A 26,016-nucleotide genomic window follows, 5' to 3' on the forward strand; every position below is an offset into this window, starting at 1 on the left:
AATTGGTCATAGTCCTAGTATGAGGAAACTGTCTCAAAAGCAAAATTCTATCATCTAACAACAGTGAGTGCATTGTTCTCTGTGATATGACCTGTGATATCTCCTTAAACTGTATTCAGCTAACAGCATAACACACGTTCATTTCAGAATGTAGGTACGTAGAAGAAAAACTTACCACCACCTACAAAAAGCACTGTAACCTTTCATATGGCCTTCCTATCTTGTTATGAATACACACATACATACACATACATATTATTTCTATTGTGCTTTTAACCGCATGTATGCACATCTGGTCTCCTTGAAAGCAGGAACTGTGCTCCCGGAGTACAAGAGGCTCACCAAATGCTTGTTGAAAGAATAAAATACAAACAGTATGAAGATGAAAATGGAATGCTGGGGCTTCCCTGGTGGCGCAGTGGTTGAGAGTCCGCCTGCCGATGCGGGGGACGCGGGTTCGTGCCCCGGTCCGGGAAGATCCCACGTGCCGCGGAGCGGCTGGGCCCGTGAGCCATGGCCGCTGAGCCTGCGCGTCCGGAGCCTGTGCTCCGCAACGGGAGAGGCCACAACAGTGAGAGGCCCGCATACCGCAAAAAAAAAAAAAAAATGGAATGCTGAAAGGCAGGGGGACAATTCAGAAATATTCTAGTCAAATGCTGATATTCATATATCTGAGTTTGGTTTCTAAGTTTCCAACATTTTTAGGACTACGGTTCCATGGGAAAAAAATGACCTATATTATGAGGCAACAATCCTTACTTAGGAATATAAGAGGATGGTCCCTCAAGAAAACAGACTGTCTGCAGGAGTAAAATCAGGATTAGGTAGATTCGTTATTAGATTGTTACATTCACTTGTATGAAGACAATACTGAAAGGAGTTCAGTTTTTAAAAATGTCCTCTGCAAAACCAAACAGCTCCAAAGAAAGCATTAAAGAAAGGCTCCAAGATGAATGGCATACTGAGTTAGACTGAAAGCTTATTTTTTTTTGGCCTCGCTGCACTGCACGTGGGATCTTAGTTCCCCGACTAGGGACTGAACCCAGGCCCCCGGCAGTGAAAGCGTGGAGTCCTAACCACTGGACCGCCAGGGAACCCCCAGACTGAAAGCTAAAGAAATGTAATCTGCCTTCGTTTCTGGCATCCAGCATAATGAATGCTTGTTGAAGCAAGTATGAAACTAGAACTGGCCTAGAACACGCAGGATGTGCAGCCACCGCGGCCAGAAGAGGACACGGGACACCCCGCTCACCTGAACACTCGGCCGTTTGCTGACTGTTACAATAAGCCAAAGGCACCCCGTGCCCTGGAGAGAGTGGCGTGGATTCTTCCCTCGGTAAGCCTGTGCTTTCACAGCGTATGAATGTGTAGATGGAAGGATGACATATTTTGGAAATATGGACGAAAGTGCTGCTTATGTAAATTCGAAACTTCCCAACATGTTCTTTTATTTACCTTTTTCTCTGTGTGCCAATATTTGCCTCTTTGGTATTAAAAACCATTTCCAAGAAATGTTTAGAACCTTGTTTTAATGATTTCTATCACTAACATGTGCAGATAAAAAATATAGCTATATTATATAAGGTTCTTTTTCTTAAAAAAAAATCAGACTGACAAATAACATTCTTATTTTACCTTAAAGAAGCAAAGGCAGCATTCTAAACATTACTTACTGAAAATAGGAATGGAGCCAATTCTGTTTCTCCGCCGTCTGGATGCTATAGGGAAGAGAGCCCCCAGCTTTTAAAATAAGAAAAATAAAAAAAAAAAAAAAAAAAAAAGAAAATTACTGACTATAATTTGAGGATCCTTCATTAAGAAGAAAATCTACAGCAAACAGTTGGAAGGTAAAAGAAAACCACTACTTATCTCATCTTATGGAATAGTTCTTTGAAAGAAAATGGCCAAACAAACCTGCATTGGGTTTGCTCTCTCAATGGGGTTTCCTTTCTTAGGTATGCATGTCAAATAGTAAATGTTTACTATCTGAATAGAAAAAGGTATTTAATCACTGGGGTGGCAGTGGTGGTGGAAATTTAACATCTATAATAACACAGATCTGAAATGTTAGGAAAGACCAGAGAATGAATCTCTGCCCATCCTGCTGTCCTCGTGCAGGTGAGACACCCTTAGCCACATTTTACAAGATGAGGTCTGGTGCACCTGTTTTTTGCCCAAGACCAGGACACTCGGGGAAGGCACACTAGGATAAAAACTTGGTTCTCCTGCCTCCTTCACCTTTTACACTGATATTTCCAAATAGACTTTGTCCTAGCTACACAGATTCTTACAAATGAAATAAAAGGATCACTAAATTAAAATGTTCAGTAAACAGTAACATTTTTATAAAGGAATTCTAAAAGCCATAGTCCTACAAAGAGAACAAAGATACAGTTCCAAGTGGAAACACAATTAAAAGCGAATTTTTGTTCCTCTTTGAAAGGAAGAAAGTTCACATTTTTAAAAGAAATTCTAAAAGCCATAGTCCTACAAAGAGAACGAAGATACAGTTCCAAGTGGAAACACAATTAGAAGCCAATTTTTGTTCCTCTTTGAAAGGAAGGAAAGTTCACTGTAGATTCATCAGTGACTTTCCAAACACGTTAGAACTTCTCCATAGTAATCTATATCCAAAGAGGGCTTTAAATTTCTGACATATCGAATAAGTCATGTTGTATCTCCCACTACAAATTAACTAAGAACATAGCTGAGGTTTCAAGGACCAGTTAGTTACACAATAGCTTTATTGAAAATACCAAGTTCTTCCCTACTAAAAAACATGCTTTGAATGGCTCTAGCCTATTAGAAGTGCAGAAAGGAGGAGAAAAAAAAAAAAAAAAAAAGCAGCCAAACAAACCAGAAAATCACCATGTCCCTGAGTCTCAGTGAAGTAATTTTAGCTTGCCATTAAAAAGCAACAAATGGGCTAATACACTCCAAACCCTACTGAGATTTTTCTGGCAGGGTCACATGTAGTTTGATAAGCAATGAATGGACTAAGCTGGTCTAATTCAAAGCACTCTGCTTCCAGCCATAAGCAAATGCCAATCAGACTTCCCCTTTTTCCAAGGCATTACCCTGTTTGGGTTTCTGGTTAATACCTCCTGACTGCACTATCTGGGGGGCTGCTGAATTCTAAATAAGTTTAGTGCCCAGCACTGACATAAGGGAAATAGAGGACAAGACTGAAAGATGTCTACAAAACAGTCCTAGGATTTACAGATGAAGCTCTTGCAAGACGAGATATATCAACTGAGTTATACCAAAGGTTTCATCTCAGTATTAAGCATAAGTTCCGGACTTTCAATATTATCTGTGTCTGGGATTCAAATCTGGAAGAACCACACAGTACTTCAGGCAGGGGGGATGTGGGGAGAGAGAGGTCAGAGAAAGGTATGACACACAGCTGTAGGGGAAGCTGGTTTTACCCAGACGTCTTGTCTGCACAACCAATCTGCTGCTGGCAGAAGTGAGAACAATCTTATTGGTAAAAATGTCAATCACTCAGAGCATTATTGTGAGGATTAAATAACACACAAATTGCCCAACTGCATGGCATCATCTTTGGAACACAGCACTGCTCAATATTACCTACTTTTGTGATCCTTATCTAGTTAAAAGAGAATAATCTCTAAATTTCTAACCAACACTTTTCTGGTCTCAAGGAGGAAGGCATTTTTATTACTTGTTTTAAAAAGTTTACCAGGGCCATGTATAACTGAATCACTTTGCTGTACACCTGAAACTAACACAACATTGTAAATCAATTATATCCCAGTAAAATTAAAAAAGAAAAAGTTTACCAGGGCATTTATGAAATATACACACACAAAAAATACAATCGGGACAGTTTCCCCAACAATTACCTGGATATCCTTCTAAGCTGGTCCGCACGTTTTCCACTGAAGGATAGATCTAAAAAAAAAAAAAAATTGGAATGTACCACATTGAAGAACTAATTGTTAAAAGGAATGAAGATTCGTTTTTTAGAAAATGAAAATCTCAATTAGAAATACCTAAAGACTTAGAAAACGTGCTTTAAATTTTAAACAAGTTCCCATCTTACTGAAAAAAATTAAACTTCTAGTAATTAAACTACAGAAAGCATTTATAGTCAATGAAAGAACATTACATTTCCATTTGAGTATTTTTTTTCCCTCTGAAATGACAAATTAACACTGAATTGAAAGCAAAATTATTAATTAAAAGGTCTTTAAATTAATAATGCTTGTAATTCTGCTGGCAATGCTTTATCAAGTAGTTTTTCCCTTGGCTTGACGACCTGAAGGAAGGAATGGAGAATTCGCAGGCTACCCTGTGGCTGAGATGGAGCTCTGAACAAACCAGCAAGCTCCCAGCACCAAATGATATTAGGGCCACTTGATTACAAATGACTATGCTAATGTACTGCTGTTTCCATCCCCAAACCACAGAATGAAACATCTCTCTATGACAAAGAGGACTTATTTGATTCTTGTCCTGGACTAGAGGGTAAGAACAGTGACCTCAAGGCGGAGGAAAACTCACCAGATGAAGAGGAACAGCACTTCCTGGGGTCCTGCTTTCTCTGCCCAGTGTCACCAAGCTCTCTTTAAACTCAGAACACAACCATTTTGATTCATCGGCCCCCATGGAGCCAACGCTTGAGAACTGACCTACTACAGGCCAGGACTCTGCTTTAGCTATGGATGAGGCGTGCTCTTTCAGAAGCTGTGAGAGAATAAAAACGAATGCTACCGTTACTCCAACACGTGAACAGAAATGCTGTGACAACTCAGAACATGGTTTTCCGCCCTTGGAATGCCTTGTTCACAAGGAAAGGCTGAAAATATTAGCAACCAAGTTCATACCCATGTGTAGTATATTTTCCTTCTTTGGGAAATATTTTTAAGCACTGAAGATATTTTATTTTAATGGAGTAAGTGGACACAAGTATTCTTCTTCCAAAATTGTTTGATTTGTACTAAAAGTAAGAACAGATTTGAAAAAATAAAAAGAAGACCCATTTTAGTAGCAATGTCAGATAAAGCACCAACCCTGCCATACGAAATTACATTTTTGCCTTGAAGTTGCAATGGTTTAACATACCTAAACAATACTAGGAGGTTAAGCTATTGTGTATTTTGACTTGTATCATTTGAAAGAGGTTTAACTCTTGGGATCTAGGCAGCTGTGACGCTCTGTAAATAAAAGGGAATATATTTACATATACACACTACCATAAGCACTGCTAAAGACTGACCTGCATTTCCTGCTTTGTCTGATATTTATGCAAAGCTGCAGAAACAATTCAGAAAATACTGGGAAATTTTATCCATTTAAACACATACCGAGGGTCTTCCTGGAGGCTGGAGATGGCAAAAACAACAAAAAGCTGCAGGTCCTGCCCCAGTGGAGCCCATATTCTGACGGATGTATTGTTTAGTTTATATGTATTATTTTCCTTACCACAGAAGAGGCATTAATATTTATAAACACACTTCCCCAAAGAGCCCAAATAGTTCTCAATTTCCACCCTGGGTGCAGCATGGTATAGGAAACAGGACTGAGCCAACAACAAGACTCAGCTTCTATTCTGGGCTATTCTGGGCTCAGTCCTTGATCAGGTACATGACCCTAGCCAAGTCCCTGGGCTTCTCTTTACACCTCAGTGGAACAGACGTCTGATCACCCATCTTCCTTGGAATGCAGCTATGATGCAACACGAGCTCCTGACGGTGGCAAGTGGTCGCAAACTCTAAGATGCTACTCAGCTTTCAATAAGATTGGGATGCTGCAGAATACGTGCGATCGCCTGGCCGTTCTGAACCACTGGCCCACAGGCTAACACACACTAGTGCTGACCGAACACGCAACACATGCCTTGCATCCGTTTCCTCATTTAATCCTTACGTAATTCTGTGAGGGAAGTACTATTATTATGCCCATTTTATGGATGTCAAGAGAGGTTAAGGAGCAAGTCAAGGTCACATGGCTCATAACCAGGTCAGGATTTGGCCCTGGGTGTGGGTATCCGCCCACAAAGCTGTGCACTTAGCCAGTACGTGGGACCCTCTCCGCCCCAGGTCAAGACAGAAAGATGGTGGCTTCAAGACCTTGCCCGCTTTCAGCTGTGGTCTCACTTACAAAAGGAAATTAAAGTGACAAGTTGTCATTGGCCGGGCGGAATTCTCACACAACATAAATAATTTATGGAAAAAGAGGGACTTTTAAGAAAGCCCCTTTAAGGAATTTACCAAGGTCAATATACTGACTCCTAGAGAGAGGTGGAGAAAACTTTAAGCTTTAACTTGCTGGTTGTTTTATTTTGTTAAAGATCTTTCTTGGCTTATTTTCATACCAGCAGCAAATGTCATTGCCGTAATTACAGTTCTCAGGGCAATGGTTTAGCGAACAAAACACATCATAGCTCAGTTGTAGTCTTCACTCAACACTATTTTCTGTTCTTTGTTGAATTTGTGTTAAAAATCCTTGATGTGCTGATCAAAAGCTATAATACTTATATGAATAAAAAATCTCTAATTATCTTTATTACAAGAAATAAAAAAACTAAAAATCCTCCATTTACTTTTGCCATTAGGATCGTTAACTCTACACCTATAAATGAGGCAAGATGTTAAAATGCAAGTAATTACTGGAAACTATAATTAGACAATCAATTATCGAGTGCCTACTATTTGCGCAGAATTGTGCTAGAAATACTATGAAGCTGCCTTCAAAATATACCAATTATAAATGAAAAAGGACAGAACATACATTAAATTTTTAAAAAATGGTAAAATAGTAAAAATTCTGTTACCTTCCTAAGCCTAAAATGTCCCCAATTATCTTTCTGATTTCCTTGAAAGCGTCCCGGGGTTGAGCCAATAAGGTAAACACTAAAAAGATATAAAGCACAAGTTATAGAACACAGTGATTTGTGGACTCCCCACATCACAAAATATGCATGAAAACTAACATTAAGCAAGAAATATTCTAAGAGCCAACCCACTTTCTTGAGATGCCTCTTCAGAGAAGTGACTGACACTTAAAATCACTTTTGAGCACATCAAGTAATGGTGGGACACCCACGGGGTGTGAGGTACCAGGCAAAGAGCTCAGCAATTTTAAAAGAAAGCTCTCCAGCTGGGATGGGAGGGGGTGGGGTGATGGCACTCAGGTGAGGGGCAAGATCTGCCGGCCTCCACTTCAGTGCCCAAGGACCAGGAGGTGCAGACAGTGACAGGCCCTGCTCTCATCACATCCCGAAGGACACCCATCTCCTGCCAGGCCCCTGTGTTCCAGACCTCACATGGCGCTCAAGGTAAGCACCCCACGTTGCTAAGAGGCCACCTACTTTGTTTCTGAGAGGTCGTGCTCCTGGATGGTATCTATCCACTCCTTGAGGGGAGCGGCGTTATAAGCCATCAAGTAGCTGATGAGGTCAGCTTTAAAGTGTGTGGTGGATTCTCCAGATCTGTGGGTCCCATGGACTATTCGTGGGTACAAGGGGCTCAACCATATTCTGGAATGGAAAAAAATATAACCTTTAACAGTCAGAAGCACAGCTGATCACAGTGGTACCTCTGTATTGACTAGGCACTCACCCTAAGGGAGAGGTGAATTCTTACTACCTCTCTCCATGGTAAGGTCATCCTTATACAACATGAAACATATCTGACAGCACCACTCCAATGGTTCCCATTATATTCAGACTTATTTTTGAAAACCTCACTGTGAATTTAAGACCCATTAAGACCTGGCCTCTTCCCGCCTCTCCCAGCTCAGTCTCTCCACGCTCCCTCCTTCATTCACGTACCTTCCTTATTCCCCCTCGCACCTCTACATCATTTTTAAAGACTTGATGAAAACAGTTCAGTGTTCTACTCCTAACTGCTATAGCAACTGCACACCACCAGCAGTAACCCCAGCAAGGTTCTGCCCATGCCTACGTCAATGTAGCTCTTTAGTCAAGTGGAAAATAAAAGTTATCTAAGAAAAAAAATGTATGTGTAAATATGTTTTCAATAAACAAACTCATTTTCATATGTAACATATGGGATATATATATCCCACATCTGGCATCTGGAATGAGTATAGACCACATTTAGCCATGTTACATTAACACTAACCTCAGACTTTCAAATAATTCAGTAAAAAAACTTTACAGACATCTTTCATCAATTCTTTGTCAGTGTACTTTGCCAGAATTTCTATATCATACCCACAAATGGCAAACAACCACAGCTAAACCCAGTCCTTCTGTGAAGTGGTGCCTCGTAGATTACAAAGAAGTATGGCTTCAAACTTCTTGTGCTGTTTCTTCAACAGCAAAATCAGGTTAACAGTCCTGCCTCACCAAGGCGCCCACGAGGTAATGAACAGGGTCTAATTTAAAGCGGCCTCAGCAAGTACAAGCTACGCCTGCCTTTTTCCCCTTCTTGGGTTATTTCCACCACACTTCTACCCAACAAGCCAAAAGAGAAACTGCCCAATTCCTCTTTCACCCAGCAGCCCTCCAAGGAGACTAGTAAGAGGCAGGCTGTCAGGGCAGGAAGGATCCAGAACCACGAGGATCCCGGCGGTGGGTCTTGTGAACTCTGTACACGTTTCTAGCAGGGTGGCAAGTCACACCTTCCCTTCCCACCTCGAGGTGACCCCTCGCATGAGGGGTTATACTTGTGTCCAGGACAGGGGTCCAGGCTCTGGACCTGGATCTGCTTCTGCCTGTCTGTGTCATTCTGGGCAAGCTCGGTGACCCCGCTGGGCCTCCCTCTGACCCTGTGCGTGTAACGTGACCACGTCGGGCTGGCTGGCTAAGGTCTCTCCTCCCAGTAGCAACCTGGAGCCCACAGGGTGAGTGGGGCTCCTCCTGGATGAGAGGTTCACTCACGAGAGTAGTTTTGGATGAGAAACATGACAGATGACGACATTCTAAACCAGGATACCAAGATGTGAGGCGTTTTTAACATTTCACAAAATAAGAAGAGAAATTATCCTGGGCCAAAAAATTTTAAAATTGAGAAATTAACAGGTAGACCAAGAAGCAGGTGAAAAGGATGGCTGGAACACATGTGGAGAAGGAAAGAATCAGCAGAGCCATGACAGGATGACTAGGAAATAAGATTTCACAAAAAAACTACTTTTAAACATTGGGTTGGCTAAAAAGTTCGTTTGGGTTTTTCCATAAGGTCTTACGGAAAAGCCCGAACGAACTTTTTGGCCAAGCCAATATTTTAAGAAAGTTACAACCCACAACATGAAACTATCAGAGAGAGTAGAATCTAGACCAACTGTGATATAACAGCACCTCCTATTCTGGGGTGGCTGGCAGAGGAAAGTTGGATGGAGATTTCATACCCTTGGTACTCTGAGTTTTGAACCACGTGAAGTTACCTAGCCATTTTTTAAAAACATTTAAAAGTTTTTTTAAATAAAGGAGAAAAAAGAACACTCGAGCCATTTACCCTTAATCCCTTCCCCATAGTAGCCAACCCAGAGACGCCTAAGGAAACAGGCCTGGCTGCCTATAAACTCAAGCTCCAGAGGTGCTAGAAGCTGTGGGTGGGATTCTTTGAGCCACAGGAGCGCCAACTGGATAAATCCCTTTAGCTTTGTTAATTATTGTTTGCTCAAGAACAAGCTATGTTAATACCACTTCCTTTTTAGATGGGCCTACATATGAGTCACCAGTCCCAGAATCCAAGATAGCAGCTTAGAAGCTCATGGGGTAGCAAAGACCTTGTTAACCAGAGACTCGGTGGATCAAGAGCACTGCAAATATTTCCTCCCATTCTGAGGGTTGTCTTTTGGTCTTATGGTTTCCTTTGCTGTGCAAAAGCTCTGAAGTTTCATTAGGTCCCATTTGTTTATTTTTGTTTTTATTTCCATTTCTCTAGGAGGTGGGTCAAAAAGGATCTTGCTGTGATTTGTGTCACAGTGTTCTGCCTATGTTTCCCTCTAAGAGTTTGATAGTGTCTGGCCTTACATTTAGGTCTTTAACCCATTTTGAGTTTATTTTTGTGTATGGTGTTAGGGAGTGTTCTAATTTCATACCTCTACATGTACCTGTCCACAGTTTTCCCAGCACCACTTATTGAAGAGGCTGTCTTTTGTCCACTGTATATTCTTGCCTCCTTTATCAACAAAAGATAAGGTGACCATATGTGCGTGGGTTTATCTCTGGGCTTTCTATCCTGTTCCATTGATCTATATTTCTGTTTTTGTGCCAGTACCATACTGTCTTGATTACTGTAGCTTTGTAGTATACTCTGAAGTCAGGGAGCCTGATTCCTCCAGCTCCAGTTTTCATTCTCAAGATTGCTTTGGCTATTCGGGGTCCTTTGTGTTTCCATACAAATTGTGAAATTTTTTGTCCTAGTTCTGTGAAAAATGCCAGTGGTAGTTTGATAGGGATTACATTGAATCTGTAGATTGCTTTGGGTAGTACAGTCACTTTCACAATGCTGATTCTTCCAAACCAAGAACATGGTATATCTCTCCATCTATTTCTATCATCTTTAATTTCTTTCATCAGTGTCTTATATGGATAAAGAAGATGTGGCACATATATACAATGGAATATTACTCAGCCATAGAAAGAAACAAAATTGAGTTATTTGTAGTGAGGTGGATGGACCTAGAGTCTGTCATGCAGAGTGAAGTAAGTCAGAAAGAGAAAAACAAATACCATATGCTAACACATATATATGGAATCTAAGAAAAAAAAAAAAGGTCATGAAGAACCTAGGGGTAAGACGAGAATAAAGACACAGACCTACTAGAGAATGGACTTGAGGATATGGGGAGGGGGAAGGGTAAGCTGTGACAAAGTGAGAGAGTGGCATGGACATATATACACTACCAAACGTAAAACAGATAGCTAGTGGGAAGCCTCTGCATAGCACAGGGAGGTCAGCTCAGTGGTTTGTAACCATCTAGAGGAGTGGGATAGGGAGGGTGGGAGGGAGCCGCAAGAGGGAAGAGATATGGGGACATATGTATATGTATAACTGATTCACTTTGTTATAAAGCAGAAACTAACACACCATTGTAAAGCAATTATACTCCAATAAAGATGTTAAAAAAAAAAAAAAAAAAAAAAAAAGGCACTGCGCCTGAGGCTCTTAGAGACGGTCCAACCCCGAGACCCTGAACCCACTGGAACAACGCTGCATTTTGAGAAACATGTCTTAAGTGGGACACTTGGAAACTAGAACATGTTTGTAGGAAAACCATCAGGCAGTGGGGACAGGGGATCAAGCCACCTGCTATGGTGTGGAAGGGGAGTGAAGAGAGGACGACACACACCTGGCTCAGGGAAAGGCTGTGTGAGGGAAGAGGCAGCTCTGGGGCTGCACGGCCCACTCAGGTCCAGCAGGCCCAGAGGATGGGGGCTGGGAGGCTCTCTGTCTCAGCTCAACTGAAGGTCTCACTCGGGCTCAGTCAGAGCCCCAGATTAGGGTTCTAGCCCAGGCTGGGCAATGGTACGAGCAAGGGAACGAGGAGGAGGATGCAGGGGAAGATTCTCGAACCTTGAAAGGGTGAGATTCTTCTGACACAGGAAGGCAGAGACGTGCAGAATAGCTTGAGTGAAAGAAAGCGAAATTAAGGCTGGTCATAAGGATGCCTTATCGCGAAGGAGAACAAAGGGTGAAACGGTTTGAACAAGTCCCTAAAATCCCTAAAAATAAACCTAAATTTCTCTTAGGAGATCAAACCTAGATCTGGCATATATGCACCAAGGACAAAGTGTTCGTAATTAAAAAAAAAAAATTTAAAAAAAAGGCATGAAAAACCTTCCTGTTCAATTCTTTTGGAGATTCACAACCATGTTACAGTCTCTAAAAAGACAGTCGTTTAGATTTGTTTTACGGGAAACTAAACTGACTGGGGGTGGGGGGAGATTTTTAGCGTACAGTCAAGCCCCAAGTTTTCTTTCGATACCTGTTGGGAAGCGGCAAGCACGAGCGGGCGCAGGAATCAGTGAGGACCAAGAAAGTTACCGGGGGGGTCTTAACGGAAAAATAATAGGCTCAGACCTTTCATCTTTCATCCTCTTTCCTGCCTCAGATCCTGGGATCTACTTGGCTGTAGAGTGTATGTATGATGTCCTTTTGTAAAAACTAGAAATAAACTACGGTGTATAAATATATATGTTTACAGGCATAATAAAGGCAGTGACGGATGCTTATGTGCTAAACGGTTAACACCGGCTACCTCCACAGAGGAACTGGGGGGAGGTAGTAAAAGAATACTATCACTTTTATTTGCATGTGTCTCTTTTCTATGCCATAATTCTGGTTTTTTTCACAATTAAAAAACAGGAGAAAATGAATAAATCGAATGTTCTCGCTTTTGCCCTTTCTCAGCACACACAGTGACTACCAAGCGACGAACAGAACGCTACAAACCCTTGTGTTTTCTGGTGCCAGTCAGCGTGAATGAGGTTGGAGGTGTGTATGACAACCCGGAGGCCTTCTTCGTATAGGAGCAGCATCATTTTCCTTTAAAAACAGAAAAAGGATCAAAAAGCATTAACAGTACTCTCATAATACCTTTCTAATGCAAATGCGATAGCTAAAGGTATTCTTTAAACCGTTATTACATTATCCCAACTTTGAACATTTAGTCTTCTTTTCTTCTATACATCACTGTTATCAAAGTCTGCTTAAGTGACAAGTGGACAACCACCTTCCAAAATGATGAGTATTTGGTGGTAAATGAACTTTTCCTCCATCCCGTCCACCTGGCCAGTCCTGGCACTTTAAACCCCTTCCCACTGTAGTCTGGCTCCTTATTATCTATTCAGAATCACCCATTACTATCAGGGACAACAGGAATCTTCTTTTTTTTTTTTTTTTTTTTCTTGCGGTACGCGGGCCTCTCACTGTTGCGGCCTCTCCCGCCGCGGAGCACAGGCTCCGGACGCGCAGGCCCAGCGGCCATGGCTCACGGGCTTAGTTGCTCCGCGGCATGCGGGATCCTCCCGGACCGGGGCACGAACCCGTGTCTCCTGCATTGGCAGGCGGATTCTCAACCACTGCACCACCAGGGAAGCCCCAACAGGAATCTTCTTGTCCAGTGTTTTCAGAGTATGGTCACAACCTCTTGCTACGCTGTGGCTACCTCGCATTAAAAAAAAAAAAAAAAAAAAAACTGCAACAGAATAAATTAGAAACTCAAGAGTATATTGCATATATTTAAGTGCTGGTTTGTGAAACTCTTGTTTCAGCACACTGATCAGTACAGACACGTGCAGCAGACTGAAATGACAAACGCATTTCCTACTGTGGGTTGCAGATTAAGTTTGAAAGATGCTCCATTTTCAAGAGACTGATCTTTCTTCATATTCTATAGATGCCAGACTTGGTGTGTACTTGGGCTTGAGGTAAGTCTTCCCTTTTCTTCTCCCTTTACTCAAATCAGCCCTAGAGATTCCCTTCTTTCCCATGGGGCTTCCCCAGTCATCAGATTATTTCTCTTAGTTTAATTCCAGTGAGAGGGAGGGAACAGGACAGATAAAAGCTTTCCATCTGAAGCTGGAAGACCTAAGTACCAGTGTCTATCAGTTAGAAGCCATAGGACCCTACGTAAGTCATTTAATATCTCTGAGTCGTTTCATGTCCCCTGAGCCTCGGCTTCTCACTTGTGGCATGAAGGATCAACCCCCGTGTTCACTTCATAGGGCTGATGTGAGAATGAAACGCAGTACGTGTTTTGTTAAATGTAAAACACTCCAGGTGTACATTCCCTCTACTGCTTCCAGGCCTTGCTTTACTTTGCCATCCACTTTTGGATGATTCTTGGCCTCCCGATGGTTTTCTAATTATTTCAGGAACCTAAATTCTCTCTCCCCTAACTAGAGATTCACTCAAGGCAGTAACTCTACCTTATTTCTATGGAGGCCAAAATGCTACTTAACATTTACTGATGGAAGTCAGTTTACATGTCGGAAAAAAACGAACCACCAGTTCTCTCAAATAAACAACATCCCAAATACTATCTCGACAGAATGGGGTTATTAGCATTGAAAAATACAGAAAAGACTATACAAACAGAGAATGAGACTTAGCTCTTGCCAGAATGAGAATTTAACCCAAGCTGGCAAATGGTAAATTAATGCAAAGCTGGAGAAATGACAGCTGTTGAGCCAATCTTCTTTCCATGTATGAGATGTGCTCCCTGAAATCTGGGCAAATTTACATACACAGTTGCCAAATTAGTAGCTGACTGTAATTAAGAATAAGCCAGTTACGACGAATTCATGATTTAACTTTTACAAATATTTCCTTTAGTTAAGGCATCAATTCACAGGAAAATCATGCACTAATGTCAGTGAATCCTATCAAATAGCATTGAGAACTAATCTAAGGGGAGTCATATTAAACTTTTCATAGACAAAATGGCATGTCCCAATAAGGTCAGAGTTAAAAATGGATAAAACATATAAAGAAATGAGGTCTTCCCTGAAGAATACTGACCTGCATATTATCTATTAAGCTATGGGGGTGGCAGAAGGGACACTTCCCCTCTTTGAAGCTGTTGCTGCACAGGGGGGAAGGCAAGCTGATGTCTGTGGAGCACTTATGTACCAGGCACTGCTTCAGAAGCCGCACAGAATGCTAGCACAGTAAACCCCACCCATTACAGAGGAGGCACTATCATTCCCATCTCACAACTGCGGAATCCGTGGCTACGCGAGGTCATGGGGACTATCCAGCTCCCCACGTGAACCAGGAGCAGTGCTTATTTGGATCACACATGTTGGATCCTCCTCTCACTGTGCACGGCTTCCCTTGGGCTGGACAGGGCCGCAGCTACTTCATGCTACTGGGGCAGGAGAGGGTCACATGGAGGGGAGGCCCTGCTACAGCCCAAAGAGGAGAGAGACTCATTCTGCAGCCTGCACCTGGCTGCACGGCCACATCTGAGGCTTCCCTCCCCCTGTGGATTCTCAGGGCCGTGGGAGGTGCCTTTGCTTCCAGCTCTGGGGGCCACCAAAGAGCTTCAGCATTCTAAAGCACTATGAGATAAGCCCCGGGACTGCACAGCATCCTGGAAGCAGGGATGGAGCACGTTCACTGTCTCTAAGAGGACCATGAGCTCCTGGAGGATGGGGCTGCATCTGGTCACTTCCAGATGCTCCCCAAGCAGTACGTGCTCACCACCCGCCAGCTGACCAAGTGTGACCCCGGAGACTCCTTCAGAGTTACTGTGGCAGCTCCACTCTGTTGGGGGAGGGAGGGGACACGTTCACACCTGTCACCAGGAGCTGGAAGGCTTTCCTTCTTTCCTAGCTCGTGTGTTTGTCTTGCCTCTCTCACCCAAAGACTAAAGGCTGGAAGGAAAAAAATCACTATGTCTCAAAACACTTTACATCCCCTCGAGCTGTGCTTCAAGAATATAATAGATACTTAATGAATAACTCTTAATATATTTTAAAATGAACAACTGAAAGTAATTTCAAGGCATGAATTCAATCTCCGACAAAATACTGGCATTTTAACAAAATGTAAACTACTCACATACTACAGAGTGGGGAAAGGGTCTATCATTACTTCCCTAGACACTTTCAACTCTAAATGAGGAACTCTGCTGGGTTTAACCTGCAAAATACATGTGTTGGAGGCGAAGGAAGAATGGACTTGCAAAGCGTGTGTGGGAACAGACTTAATTTTAGCAGTGAGGAAACAACAAAAGTAAGTTAAGAACTTAAGCAAAAATAAACAGTTCTAGTCCTGTCTCCAACACTGGCTGGAGGAAAACTGTCTACCTACTTGGGGCTTCTAGTCTATAAAATGAAGACAAAGGACCAAGTAATTTTTTTGAATAGCATTAAAAAAAAAAAAAAAAAAGATAGCCCCGCCCCCCTCAAATGCCACTGTGTCAGATCTGGGCCAGCCCAGCACTCAGTCCCTCCACCGGCCCAGGCTCTCCTATGACTCGCTAGCATATTAAGTGCAGTGTGAAAGTGCCCAACGCACGCTGGCTGCGGGCACAGAACGTGTGCCCTGCACAGGAACCCCGCACTGCAAGGTCTAGCAAATCATGCCCAGGATCCAAAACAGAGCTTGCTGAATGTATTCTGGAATCAGTAAGGTATTTAGGCTAGGGTTCCAGCTAAGGGCGGGGGACAAGGATCCACCTGGTGCAACGCTTTACTGGCAGAATCTCTACCCAGGACAGCTGACTACTACTGCCGCCATCAGCGTCTCCCGCGGTGGTGCAGCTATAGGAGCCTAACATGCTGACTCAGCCTATTCAGTGCTATTTTGTATACTTTGCTGAAATTAGCAATCTGTGAGCTCTGTGCCTGATACTCCAGCTAGGTAGGTGCTTTTGAGGTCACTCTCAACAACCCTCCATTACACTAAAGTTACTAATTAGGGGTGGTTGGTAAATGCAGCAACGTTTACACAAGAGCACCTAAAACCAGATAATGTATGCTTGATAGGTATCCTTTCACGAAGTGGCTCAGTGCTTTCTGCTCTGGTTCCTTTCTGGAGACAGACTGGCAAAATATAGCTTTAAGCTTACAAAGAGAATGATGAACATATGCCCTCGTTTTTGGCATAATATCAGGAAAACAGTGGTCACTGCAAGACTCGGGGCAAACACTTCCTGTCATGAGATTCCTCGTTGCCTTAGGAACAGATACCCAAAGGGACGTGCCTGAAGCAGCAGGCTACCTGCTTCCACTGCTGGTCTAGACGAAAGATCAGGCTTTGTCACACTCTTTTGAGTGTGACATATCTCTAGAGAAATATGATTTACAAAAATACTGAAATCGAGGCAACCATGTCTTATTCTTTTCTCAGCTAGAGAACAATTATGTAAAAGGGCTCCCATAAACAGTAAGACTCAAATAAAACGGGAGTCAAGCTGCTATGTATCAAGTAGGAAATAAGAGAAAAGTTTCTCCTGTCTGTCGTTTGCAATATCTCAGAAATTATCCTAAGAGAATTTTCTGAGATGTCTTGAAGCAGGGACAGGTACCAGCCTCTCAAGATGACAACTTCTAGTAAAACAGTTTTTCTTTTGATCACAGCACAGAGTTGACCCAACAATATTCTATTTGATGCAACTCAGAATCTTATAAAATTCACAAGACCTTCTTTAAAGTGGTGGAATCCATAGGCATGTGACTACCGCACATACAGTCATGCGTAACCGCGGACCACAATCTATCCCCCCCAGTCGGCTATAATGAACACCCTCAAGAGAAAGCAGAAACCGCATCACAGATTCAGACTTTCATGTCCAGAGCCAGAATCCTGGTACTTGTTCTTAAGGCTGTTCAGAAACAACTCCTTTTCCTCTGCTTCCTAACTGATAGCTTTTCCCCCAGCAAAATCATCACATGTGGGTCCCTCTAAGGGCGATTTCTGAAGAGCATCCTTTGATCTCTTAAACTCATATCCTCCCTCCCCCATGTCATAAAAATTACTTACGTGTGGTGTGTTCCAAATGCAATATCCAACTTTGCCTAGGATAAAAAAGAGGTCAAGTTACTTGTTTTTTAAAAACTCAATAATATCTCTATCTATTGAAAATTAAATTAGAAAAGATTCAGGTCAACTTTTTTTGTTTTTAAAGTTTTTACTGCCCTCTAGTGGACAAGTCCTTGATTGCCAAAACAGCTTTTATTTTTTAATTTTTTTAAACATTTTTATTGGAGTATAATTGCTTTACAATGGTGTGTTAGTTTCTGCTTTATAACAAAGTGAATGTGTTATACATAAACATATATCCCCATATCTCTTCCCTCTTGCGTCTCCCTCCCTATCCCACCCTTCTAGCTGGTCACAAAGCACCGAGCTGATCTCCCTGTGCTATGTGGCTGCTTCCCACTAGCTATCTATTTCACGTTTGGTAGTGAATATATGTCCATACCACTCTCTCACTTTGTCCCAGCTTACCTTTCCCCCTCTCCGTGTCCTCAAGTCCATTCTCTAGTAGGTCTTAGTCTTTATTCCCATCTTGTCCCTAGGTTCTTCAGGACTTTTTTTTTTAGATTCCATATATACATGTTAGCATACGGTATTTGTTTTTCTCTTTCTGACTTACTTCACTCTGCATGACAGACTCTAGGTCCATCCACCTCACTACAAATAACTCAATTTCGTTTCTTTTTATGGCTGAGTAATAGTCTATTGTATATATGTGCCACATCTTCTTTATCCATTCATCTGTCGATGGACACTTAGGTGGCTTCCATGTCCTGACTATTGTAAATAGAGAGGCAATGAACATTGTGGTACATGACTTTTTGAATTATGGTTTTCTCAGGGTATATGCCCAGTAGTGGGATTGCTGGGTCGTATGGTAGTTCTATTTTTAGTTTTTTAAAGAACCTCCTTACTGTTCTCCATAGTGGCTGTATCAATTCACATTCCCACGAACAGTGTATGAGGGTTCCCTTTCTTCTACACCCTCTCCAGCATATATTGTTTGTAGATTCAAAACAGCTTTTAGAATAGCATCCAGTGAGGTTCATTTTTTTAAAAACTTCTTTTTCATTACCCAGAATGATTCAATACATACTGCATTTTTAATTACAGTAATTAGAAGTGAGAAGCCTAATTTCTTTAGAAGCCAGAAAACTAGTAAAAACAAATGAGACTCTATGCAACGTTTTAAAATTAGATATTTGGCTTATACAGAAATACACACAAAAAGTTTTCAAAGCATATGTAAAAGAAACATTGAAAGTGGTGGCAGTATTGAGACATTATGATGTTAAAAGTTTTCTTACATTTATAACACAGAAGATGCTGAAAATAAATATATTAAATCCATTTTTCATGTTTTAAAATGATATCTTTATAAACAAATGGGGGGGTAGGTGGGGAAGTAAAACATTTTATCTAACATCCGGTATAGCAAGACCTTGGTTAGGCCTCAAGATGAAAAAGTTAAATAGAGATGTCAAGAATAGCTTACCGGCTAGGAATTCTGTATATGGACACAAATCCTATCTTCACAACTCTGTAGGACTTTGGAAAATACTTGAATCTCTATGCCTCATCTTCCTACTCTCTGAAATGAGGGTACTATTAGGAGATTCAGGGAGTTGTTAGGAATAAATGAGAAAAGTACACAAAAAATGCTTAGGAGGGGCTTCCCTGGTGGCGCAGTGGTTGAGAATCCGCCTGCCGATGCAGGGGACACGGGTTCGTGCCCCGGTCCGGGAAGATCCCACATGCCGCGGAGCGGCTGGGCCCGTGAGCCATGGCCGCTGAGCCTGCGCGTCCGGAGCCTGTGCTCCGCAACGGGAGAGGCCACAACAGTGAGAGGTCCGTGTACCACAAAAACCAAAAAAAAAAAAAAAAATGCTTAGGAAAAGGAGCTGCATGGGGTAAGCACTCTACAAATGGAAGCAAGTGCTATTAAAATCAAAGCACCCCCCTGCCCGCTCTCCACAGGTGGGCCTGTGTGCTGGGGGCAGCAATGGGCAACTGGAATACACAGGCGAGGATGACAGAGCCCCTGTCTTGGGGATGCTCACGGACAGGTGGCCAAGTTCACTACCCTTGTAAACTCAGTGTTTGGGCTGCTCACAGACTGGTACACGTTTGTGTGGACCGGCTACAGAAGAGTGAGCAGGAAAGTGCATTTCATGTCTTTCTTTTAAAAAAAAATTAACGCAATGTTGTGTTACTTTCAGGTGTACGGCAGAGTGATTCAGTTATATTGATACATATATATGTCTATTCTTTTTCAGATTCTTTTCCTTTATAGGTTACTACAAAATACTGAGTATAGTTCCCTTGTTGGTTATCTATTTTATATATAGTAGTGTGTATATGTTAATCCCAGTATTTCACGTCTTTCAATTACAAAATCAGAATGAAGGCTGCCACTCTGTAAATTGATATTTAGCTCAGAAAAAGCAATGGTCAAAAAACTTGGCTTCTGAGTTTAGTTTTGTGATTTGTTGTGTGCTTTTGGACAACTCTAAGCACAAAAGCAAGGATGATAATCATTTCAACAGATAATATTTAATGGGTGCTTCTTTTTGGCAAATGCACCAAATTCTTTGCCCAATAACCCTATAAGATACAGTATTAGTAATTCATTTTAAAGATGAAGAAATGAGGCTTTAAGTGGTTACGTGATGGGCCCAGAATGACACAGCTTGCGGGCAGAGAGCTGGGACAGAACCCAGGAAGTCCGACCCTGGACCACCAGGTGTGCAAAATGGGCAAAGTGTCAGCATCCACTTATTCTTTGACTTAACGTGACCCAGCTTAGTCAAATGACACGACGTTGCTAAAAAAAAAAAATTCAAAAATTCATTTTAAAGAGAAGTTATAAAGGCATTTCAGTAAGTCAGGATGGGGCAATCACCATGTCCCTCAGACTAGAGCTGAGAACTTACGGAGGCTCTTCACACGAGGTTTGGAACACAGGGCTCGTTACACCCTCTAGCGGCTGGCCTGAAGCACGCCACTAGGCATGCCACCACCTCTCCTAAACTTTTCAGTGCATTTGAAAAACACTTTGTATTTCCATTGATTTTATCGCTGGGTTTCAGGATTCCCGCGTTATTTTATTTTCTGCCCACTATTAGTCTGGTAAGTGCTATCCTACTGAAGTTTAACCTCTTCTTTCTTTGGAAACAAATGCAAAACAAGGGGATTTTAGGCAACTGCTAAGCAAAGGCATATCTTGTGTAGAAGGTGAGCTGCAAACAGGATGGATAAAGAGATGGAATAATTTAAAAATCCAAGTACATAGAGTACAGGGAGTTACATCATAGGAAAAATGTTGTGAGATGCATTTAAAATTGATCAGGTTGAGATTTCTCACTGTTTTAATCTTTAAAAAAATACACATACACACATAGATAATATTCTATAGCTAGAAGATGTGATAAAACGTGAGTTGGAATTCTTTCACCTTGTATGGATGGAGGGAAAAAGGACGTTAGGATGGAGGGAAAAAGGACGTTAGAAGGAAAATAGAAAAGAAAAATAATTAGGTTCTATGTAATTCACTCTTGTCTCTGAACTCCAAGAGCAGAAATCCTGAGCCAACTTCACTAAGCTATTGGCCAGGAGAGAAAAGGGCCATGAAAGAATCATTCATCAAGCTGCTCATGAAGGGACAGACCAACGTGCTCAAATAGGAAAAGGTGAATATTACAGCAGCCACTTCAGCACCACCACAGGAAGGAAATCACAAATGTAAACATTTTCTGAATTCCATGCTACCCCCTTGCCTCCCTTCCCCGCCCAGTTTGCCTGCTTCTTACACAAAATGCCACACATAAAAAGATCCTTTCGGACGTGGAGTCTAAAACCATGAGTCCTAAGGAAACTCCAAGACTCACTGGTCACACTGTATTTCCATGAACTGACTGGAAAGTATCAGGACAAAATTATGGGAATATATAAAGAAACAGCCTTTTCGCCTCTTCTCTGCTTTGGTCCCAGCAAACCCAGCCTGTTATGAGACCACCTAACGGCCCTCGTCGGACTGGGATCACACACAGCATACAGGTCGCAAGGTAGTTTCCTAGCAGGTCTGCTTCTCTTCTATGGGTCTCTCCAGTACTGAGTGATTCTTGTGAAAAAGAACTAATAAGGGCTATGGGTGAAATGTCAATGGCAGCTAATGTACGTTGGATAAGTTGTCACAGTAAAAACTACCAGTTTTAAGCTGCCTTCAGAGAAAGAAACTGCCACTGAACTGAGTCCAAAAAACCTGCTCAATAATGCTGAAACCTCCGTTTCCACAGGGACATGGACAAAATAGATACAACCAGAGGGCTGGCAGGTTGGGGAAAGATAGGGAACCCTTGATATACCAGGTACACCTGAAGAAAGTGAACGCTTGAACCTGAACGAGAAAACTAGGGGGACAAAAATAGATGACTTCAGATACGAGAATCACTGAGACATGCAAGGAGATTTAGTCTATGTGGCTCCAGAGTGGGAAAATTAGGACCAACGTAGAAGGCAGAGGAAGAAGATTGTATGTGTCAACCTGGCTAGGCCACAGCACCCAGACATTTGGTCAGATGTTGCCATGAAGGTATTTTGAGGAGATTAACGTTTCAATCAGTAGACTTTGAGTAAAGGAGATTACCCTCCAGAATGTTTCTGAGCCTCAGTCCGTCTGTTGAAAAGTGGAAAGGAAATTTAAAAAAGACTGATTCCCTGCAGGAAGAGGGAATGAGTCTCCAGTCGGTCTTTGGCCTCAAAATGCAACATCAGTGCTTCTTGGGGTCTCCAGCCTGCCCTGCAGATTTTGGACTTGCCACCCTCCACAATCACGTGAGCCAGTTCTTTGAAAATAAATCTCTCTGTACACACAGACACAAAGACAGACAGACAGACACACACACACACACACACACACACACACACACACACACACACACACACACACACACACACACACACCCTTATCGGTTCTGTTTCTCTGGAGAACCCTAATTACAGAGATATCAGGTTAACATAAAGGAAAATCTTTCAACCATGAGGGCTACCCACAAATAGGATGAGCTACCTCAGGAAGCGTTTAAGCCAAGGCTGGACAGATGTCTGTTGGTGATGCTGGAGAGAGGATTCCTGCATTAGGTGGGTGGACAGTCTCAAGGTCTCAATTTCCTTCCAACTCTCAGAATAAGCATGATCTCGAAGGGCAATAAGTAGCTTACCTGGCAGAGGGCAATGTTTTCATAAGGCTTTGCCTGGGCATGTAGGTGAGCCTTTGCTTCACGTTTGTCGCCATGCACGAGCAGGACTGGTTTCTTCCTGAAAAAGAGATCAGGAGTATTTAAAATCTATCACTCATGAAGCTGAACTGGCGCCCAGTTAAGGGTCGCTGACCACCGACATCTGTTTCTGGCCTGTGTGGTGACTGAGTACGGGGCCAGCACAGGACAGTGGCCAGTTAACCTTTGGTAACTGGTTACCTTTATAATGGAGCCCCGTGGCCTGAGCCTGAAGCTCTGCTGTGACCTGGAGGGGCTGGGGCTCAAGAAAGTCCTCGAGTAATTATCTTCTTTGGTCCGAAAGGGCACATCGTCAGCTCTGTGTTAATATGTTTAAATTCAGATAGACTAAAAGATATACAATCATTGTTGTCTAGTATGATGCTCTTTTCTTTCCCTTCTCTTGGCCCAAACAATAGACCACTTCCTCACTAGCCGTATGTTAAACCCCTACTGTGAGCAAGGTCCTGCACCAGATGCCCAGGAAACAAGTGAAGGGGCCCAGGCCCACAGCACGTAGTTTCACTAATAGGTGGTGATATTTCAATGCAACAGAGCCCAGTGAACATTGAAAATGCCCTATTTTTAAATTCAAAAGGACAATATAAAAACATTCTGCAGGAATAGATTAAAAAGGCTTTTAAAGCAACCATGACCTACTCTGGTTAATTCAAAGTGAGATAATCCTTAGAAATCAATATATCTTTATAAGCTCTCCCAACAAAACAAAAATTGGATTTTTCTCCAACAAGCAATCAAGCAACATGAACAACTTCCACAATTATCAATCACATGCAGAATGATTCTCTGCCACACAAGAAGGGACAACACTCAACTAAAAAGAAACAGGACAGAAAATGCACATCCAGGACTGATTCCTAACCCTTAAGCCTGACAGCTTTATTCTAACATGTCAGGTAAAATAAAACTAAGAAACACACCTTCCTGGTTTGTTTCCATTTGGAAAAAAAATTTTCTATCTTACAACTAGAAACACAGTACAGAGAATAATGTAAGAGATAATCATGCATCTGTTACCTAGAAACAATTCCTGTTATCAGATTATCAGGTCTTTTTAAAAAATAAAAGATTAAACATTATTGACAGAAGCTGAAGTCCTCGTTAATTACTTCAGATTTACTGGTGTTCTAAAAACTATCACAAAAAGGCAGTGTGATGGTTAATTTTGTGTGTCAACTTCATTGGGCCAAGGGTATCCAGATAAAACATGATTTCTGGGTGTGTCTCTGGGGGTGCTTGCGTGGGAGATGACCGTTTGAATCGGTGGCTCAACAAAGCAGATCGTCCTCCCTAATGTGGGAGGGCATCATCCGACTCTGAATAGGTTGGTGAAATTATTTTCTCTCTCGCTTAAGCCACTGTTATTTCTACTTTTCTGTTACATGCAGCTAAAACTAATCTTACGTGTTACAGGTCAAATATGAGCCCTTGAGTGCCAAAGCTGCCTGGGAAATTTCAACAGTATTTTATCTATTAGGATTATTTTTGGCTGTGCCTCGTGGCTTGCAGGATCTTAGTTCCCCAACCAGGGATTGAACCTGGGCCACAGCGATGAAAGCACCGAGTACTAACCACTGGACTGCCAGGGAACTCCCAGCATTTTATCTATTATTAATAATGAAGGTTCCCACAATCTGATGTGCTAAATGCACCATGGACTTTGAGGGCCCTGACAACCATTTTCCTGCATGTGTATTCCACCACCTTACTTGCTGTTATGGGATTCTGCCACATCAATGTGTTAGAAACGGGACAGGTGGCATGTCACCATGGGATGCCATATTTATTTGGTTTGCACTGCCTAATATGAGGCAGACAGACTGAAAACCCATCACTTCCATAATCTGGGTGGGGTGGGGAAGGCCCTATGACCCCTGCGTTAACTCCTAAGCTACATGAAAAATCACTTGTGAAACAAGAGAGTCTCAAAAAAAGAACAGCACTGATGTGCCCAGCGAAGCATGGCATGCTTATAGGTCAAGAACACAGGTGGCAGTGACCTTTTCTTCCATATTAACATTGGACCTAAAATTCTTTTATTCGGGTTGAAATTTGTCCTAATCTACTTCTGGACAGAACAGAAGGACACGCTAAAATCTGTATTGGGAAGGCTTGTGATTAGTTAGAATATATTAAAAAAATGCTGTTTTCCCAGTATAACTTCACATTTTTATGATTTCAATAGTTCCAAAAGAAATATTCAAAGAAGATGCACGGCAGCTGCCTGAGAAACACAAATCTTGTGTTTTAAGGCTGCATGACAGTTATGACGTCATCCATCACTCTGTGGAACTCACCTGAACTCTGGTGGATACTGTTTTACGAGCCAGTCCACATCAAAGCAGTAGTTAAACTGGATGGGGGGAGGGGAAGAAAAGAAGTCACGGGCAATTCAGAAAAGCAGTCTATAAGGAGAAGTGTTTGGTTATTGAATTCAAAGAAACTCTAATGATGAACTACATATATTATGTATAAACATGGACAATTTGCTACAATACTCATAAACAAACCTAAAATACATCTTGAAGGGAATACACCATTCAAAGGTTCTGAATTAGTGCGGGAGTGCCTGAGAAAACAGGAAATTACCTCTGCATGCTTTGGCAGCATTTGTATTTGTAAACTGAGTCTTTTTACATTATTTCTAAGAGTCCTCTGATTAATGGGGCTTATAAATCTATCCCTTTCCCCCTAGATGATTATAAAAAGGACTTTTGGAAAAGAACATTTCCTTTCAGCCTACCTTATGAGTTAGCTTTGTAAACAGGCATCTGCGACTAGACATTCACTAGGCTTATGACAATTACATCTTGATTACAGGTTCTGGACTAGACTTACCCACCGGGTTCCTCCCCAGGCCTGGGTAATCCCTGGACCTCCTCCTGGACATACTGACTCAATCTAGCCAGGAGAACACACACAAATTCACCCCACATTCCATCTGGAGACCAGGATTCCTGCCGCCAAGCAGAACGTGGAGAACACAGACAGCTTTGCCTTCTTTAGGCACAAGACCTTGTTTTATTTGCTGGAGAGCCTGGCACACTAAGGTGATTTATCAACGCAAAGGGACCAGCTCTGTCAGGCAGGAGAGCTGCCAATCAAACACGTCAATCAAACATGCAGACGTACCCACATCTATAACTTCTACTCACTTCTCTTTGGAGGGTGTAGGAAATTTCTCATTTACTTCTCTAAGTCAAATCAGACTTGACATGGCCTTCACCTCTCTACCCACTCCCAGGGAGTTGAACCAGAGTCCTGTGAGATTATTGGTGTCCCAAAGAGAA

The 26,016-nt window shown here is 42.1% G+C and overlaps 1 protein-coding gene across 10 annotated transcripts in view; it reads right to left on the reverse strand.

Annotated features, from left to right (window-relative positions):
- TDP1 (tyrosyl-DNA phosphodiesterase 1) overlaps positions 1-26,016 on the reverse strand; it is a 75,652-nt gene that overhangs the window by 40,700 nt on the left and 8,936 nt on the right. For 8 of the 10 annotated variants that reach the window (XR_010839435.1, XM_059059276.2, XM_059059279.2 and 5 more), the window contains 9 exons: positions 25,024-25,079; positions 22,649-22,745; positions 17,433-17,467; positions 12,393-12,485; positions 7,337-7,504; positions 6,800-6,878; positions 4,528-4,710; positions 3,867-3,915; positions 1,674-1,740 (listed from right to left, as the gene is read on the reverse strand). Coding sequence is in view for 9 of the 10 variants with exons in the window: in XM_059059276.2 (XP_058915259.2) it covers positions 1,674-1,740; positions 3,867-3,915; positions 4,528-4,710; positions 6,800-6,878; positions 7,337-7,504; positions 12,393-12,485; positions 17,433-17,467; positions 22,649-22,745; positions 25,024-25,079 (827 nt within the window). In the remaining variant the exon portion in view is untranslated. The remainder of the gene's footprint in view (positions 1-1,673; positions 1,741-3,866; positions 3,916-4,527; positions 4,711-6,799; positions 6,879-7,336; positions 7,505-12,392; positions 12,486-17,432; positions 17,468-22,648; positions 22,746-25,023; positions 25,080-26,016) is intronic. The other 2 variants (XM_059059277.2, XM_067027907.1) reach the window with 1 other exon arrangement.

This window comes from Kogia breviceps, chromosome 3 (genome assembly GCF_026419965.1).
Source record: "Kogia breviceps isolate mKogBre1 chromosome 3, mKogBre1 haplotype 1, whole genome shotgun sequence".
In the NCBI taxonomy this organism is placed as follows: domain Eukaryota; kingdom Metazoa; phylum Chordata; class Mammalia; order Artiodactyla; family Physeteridae; genus Kogia; species Kogia breviceps.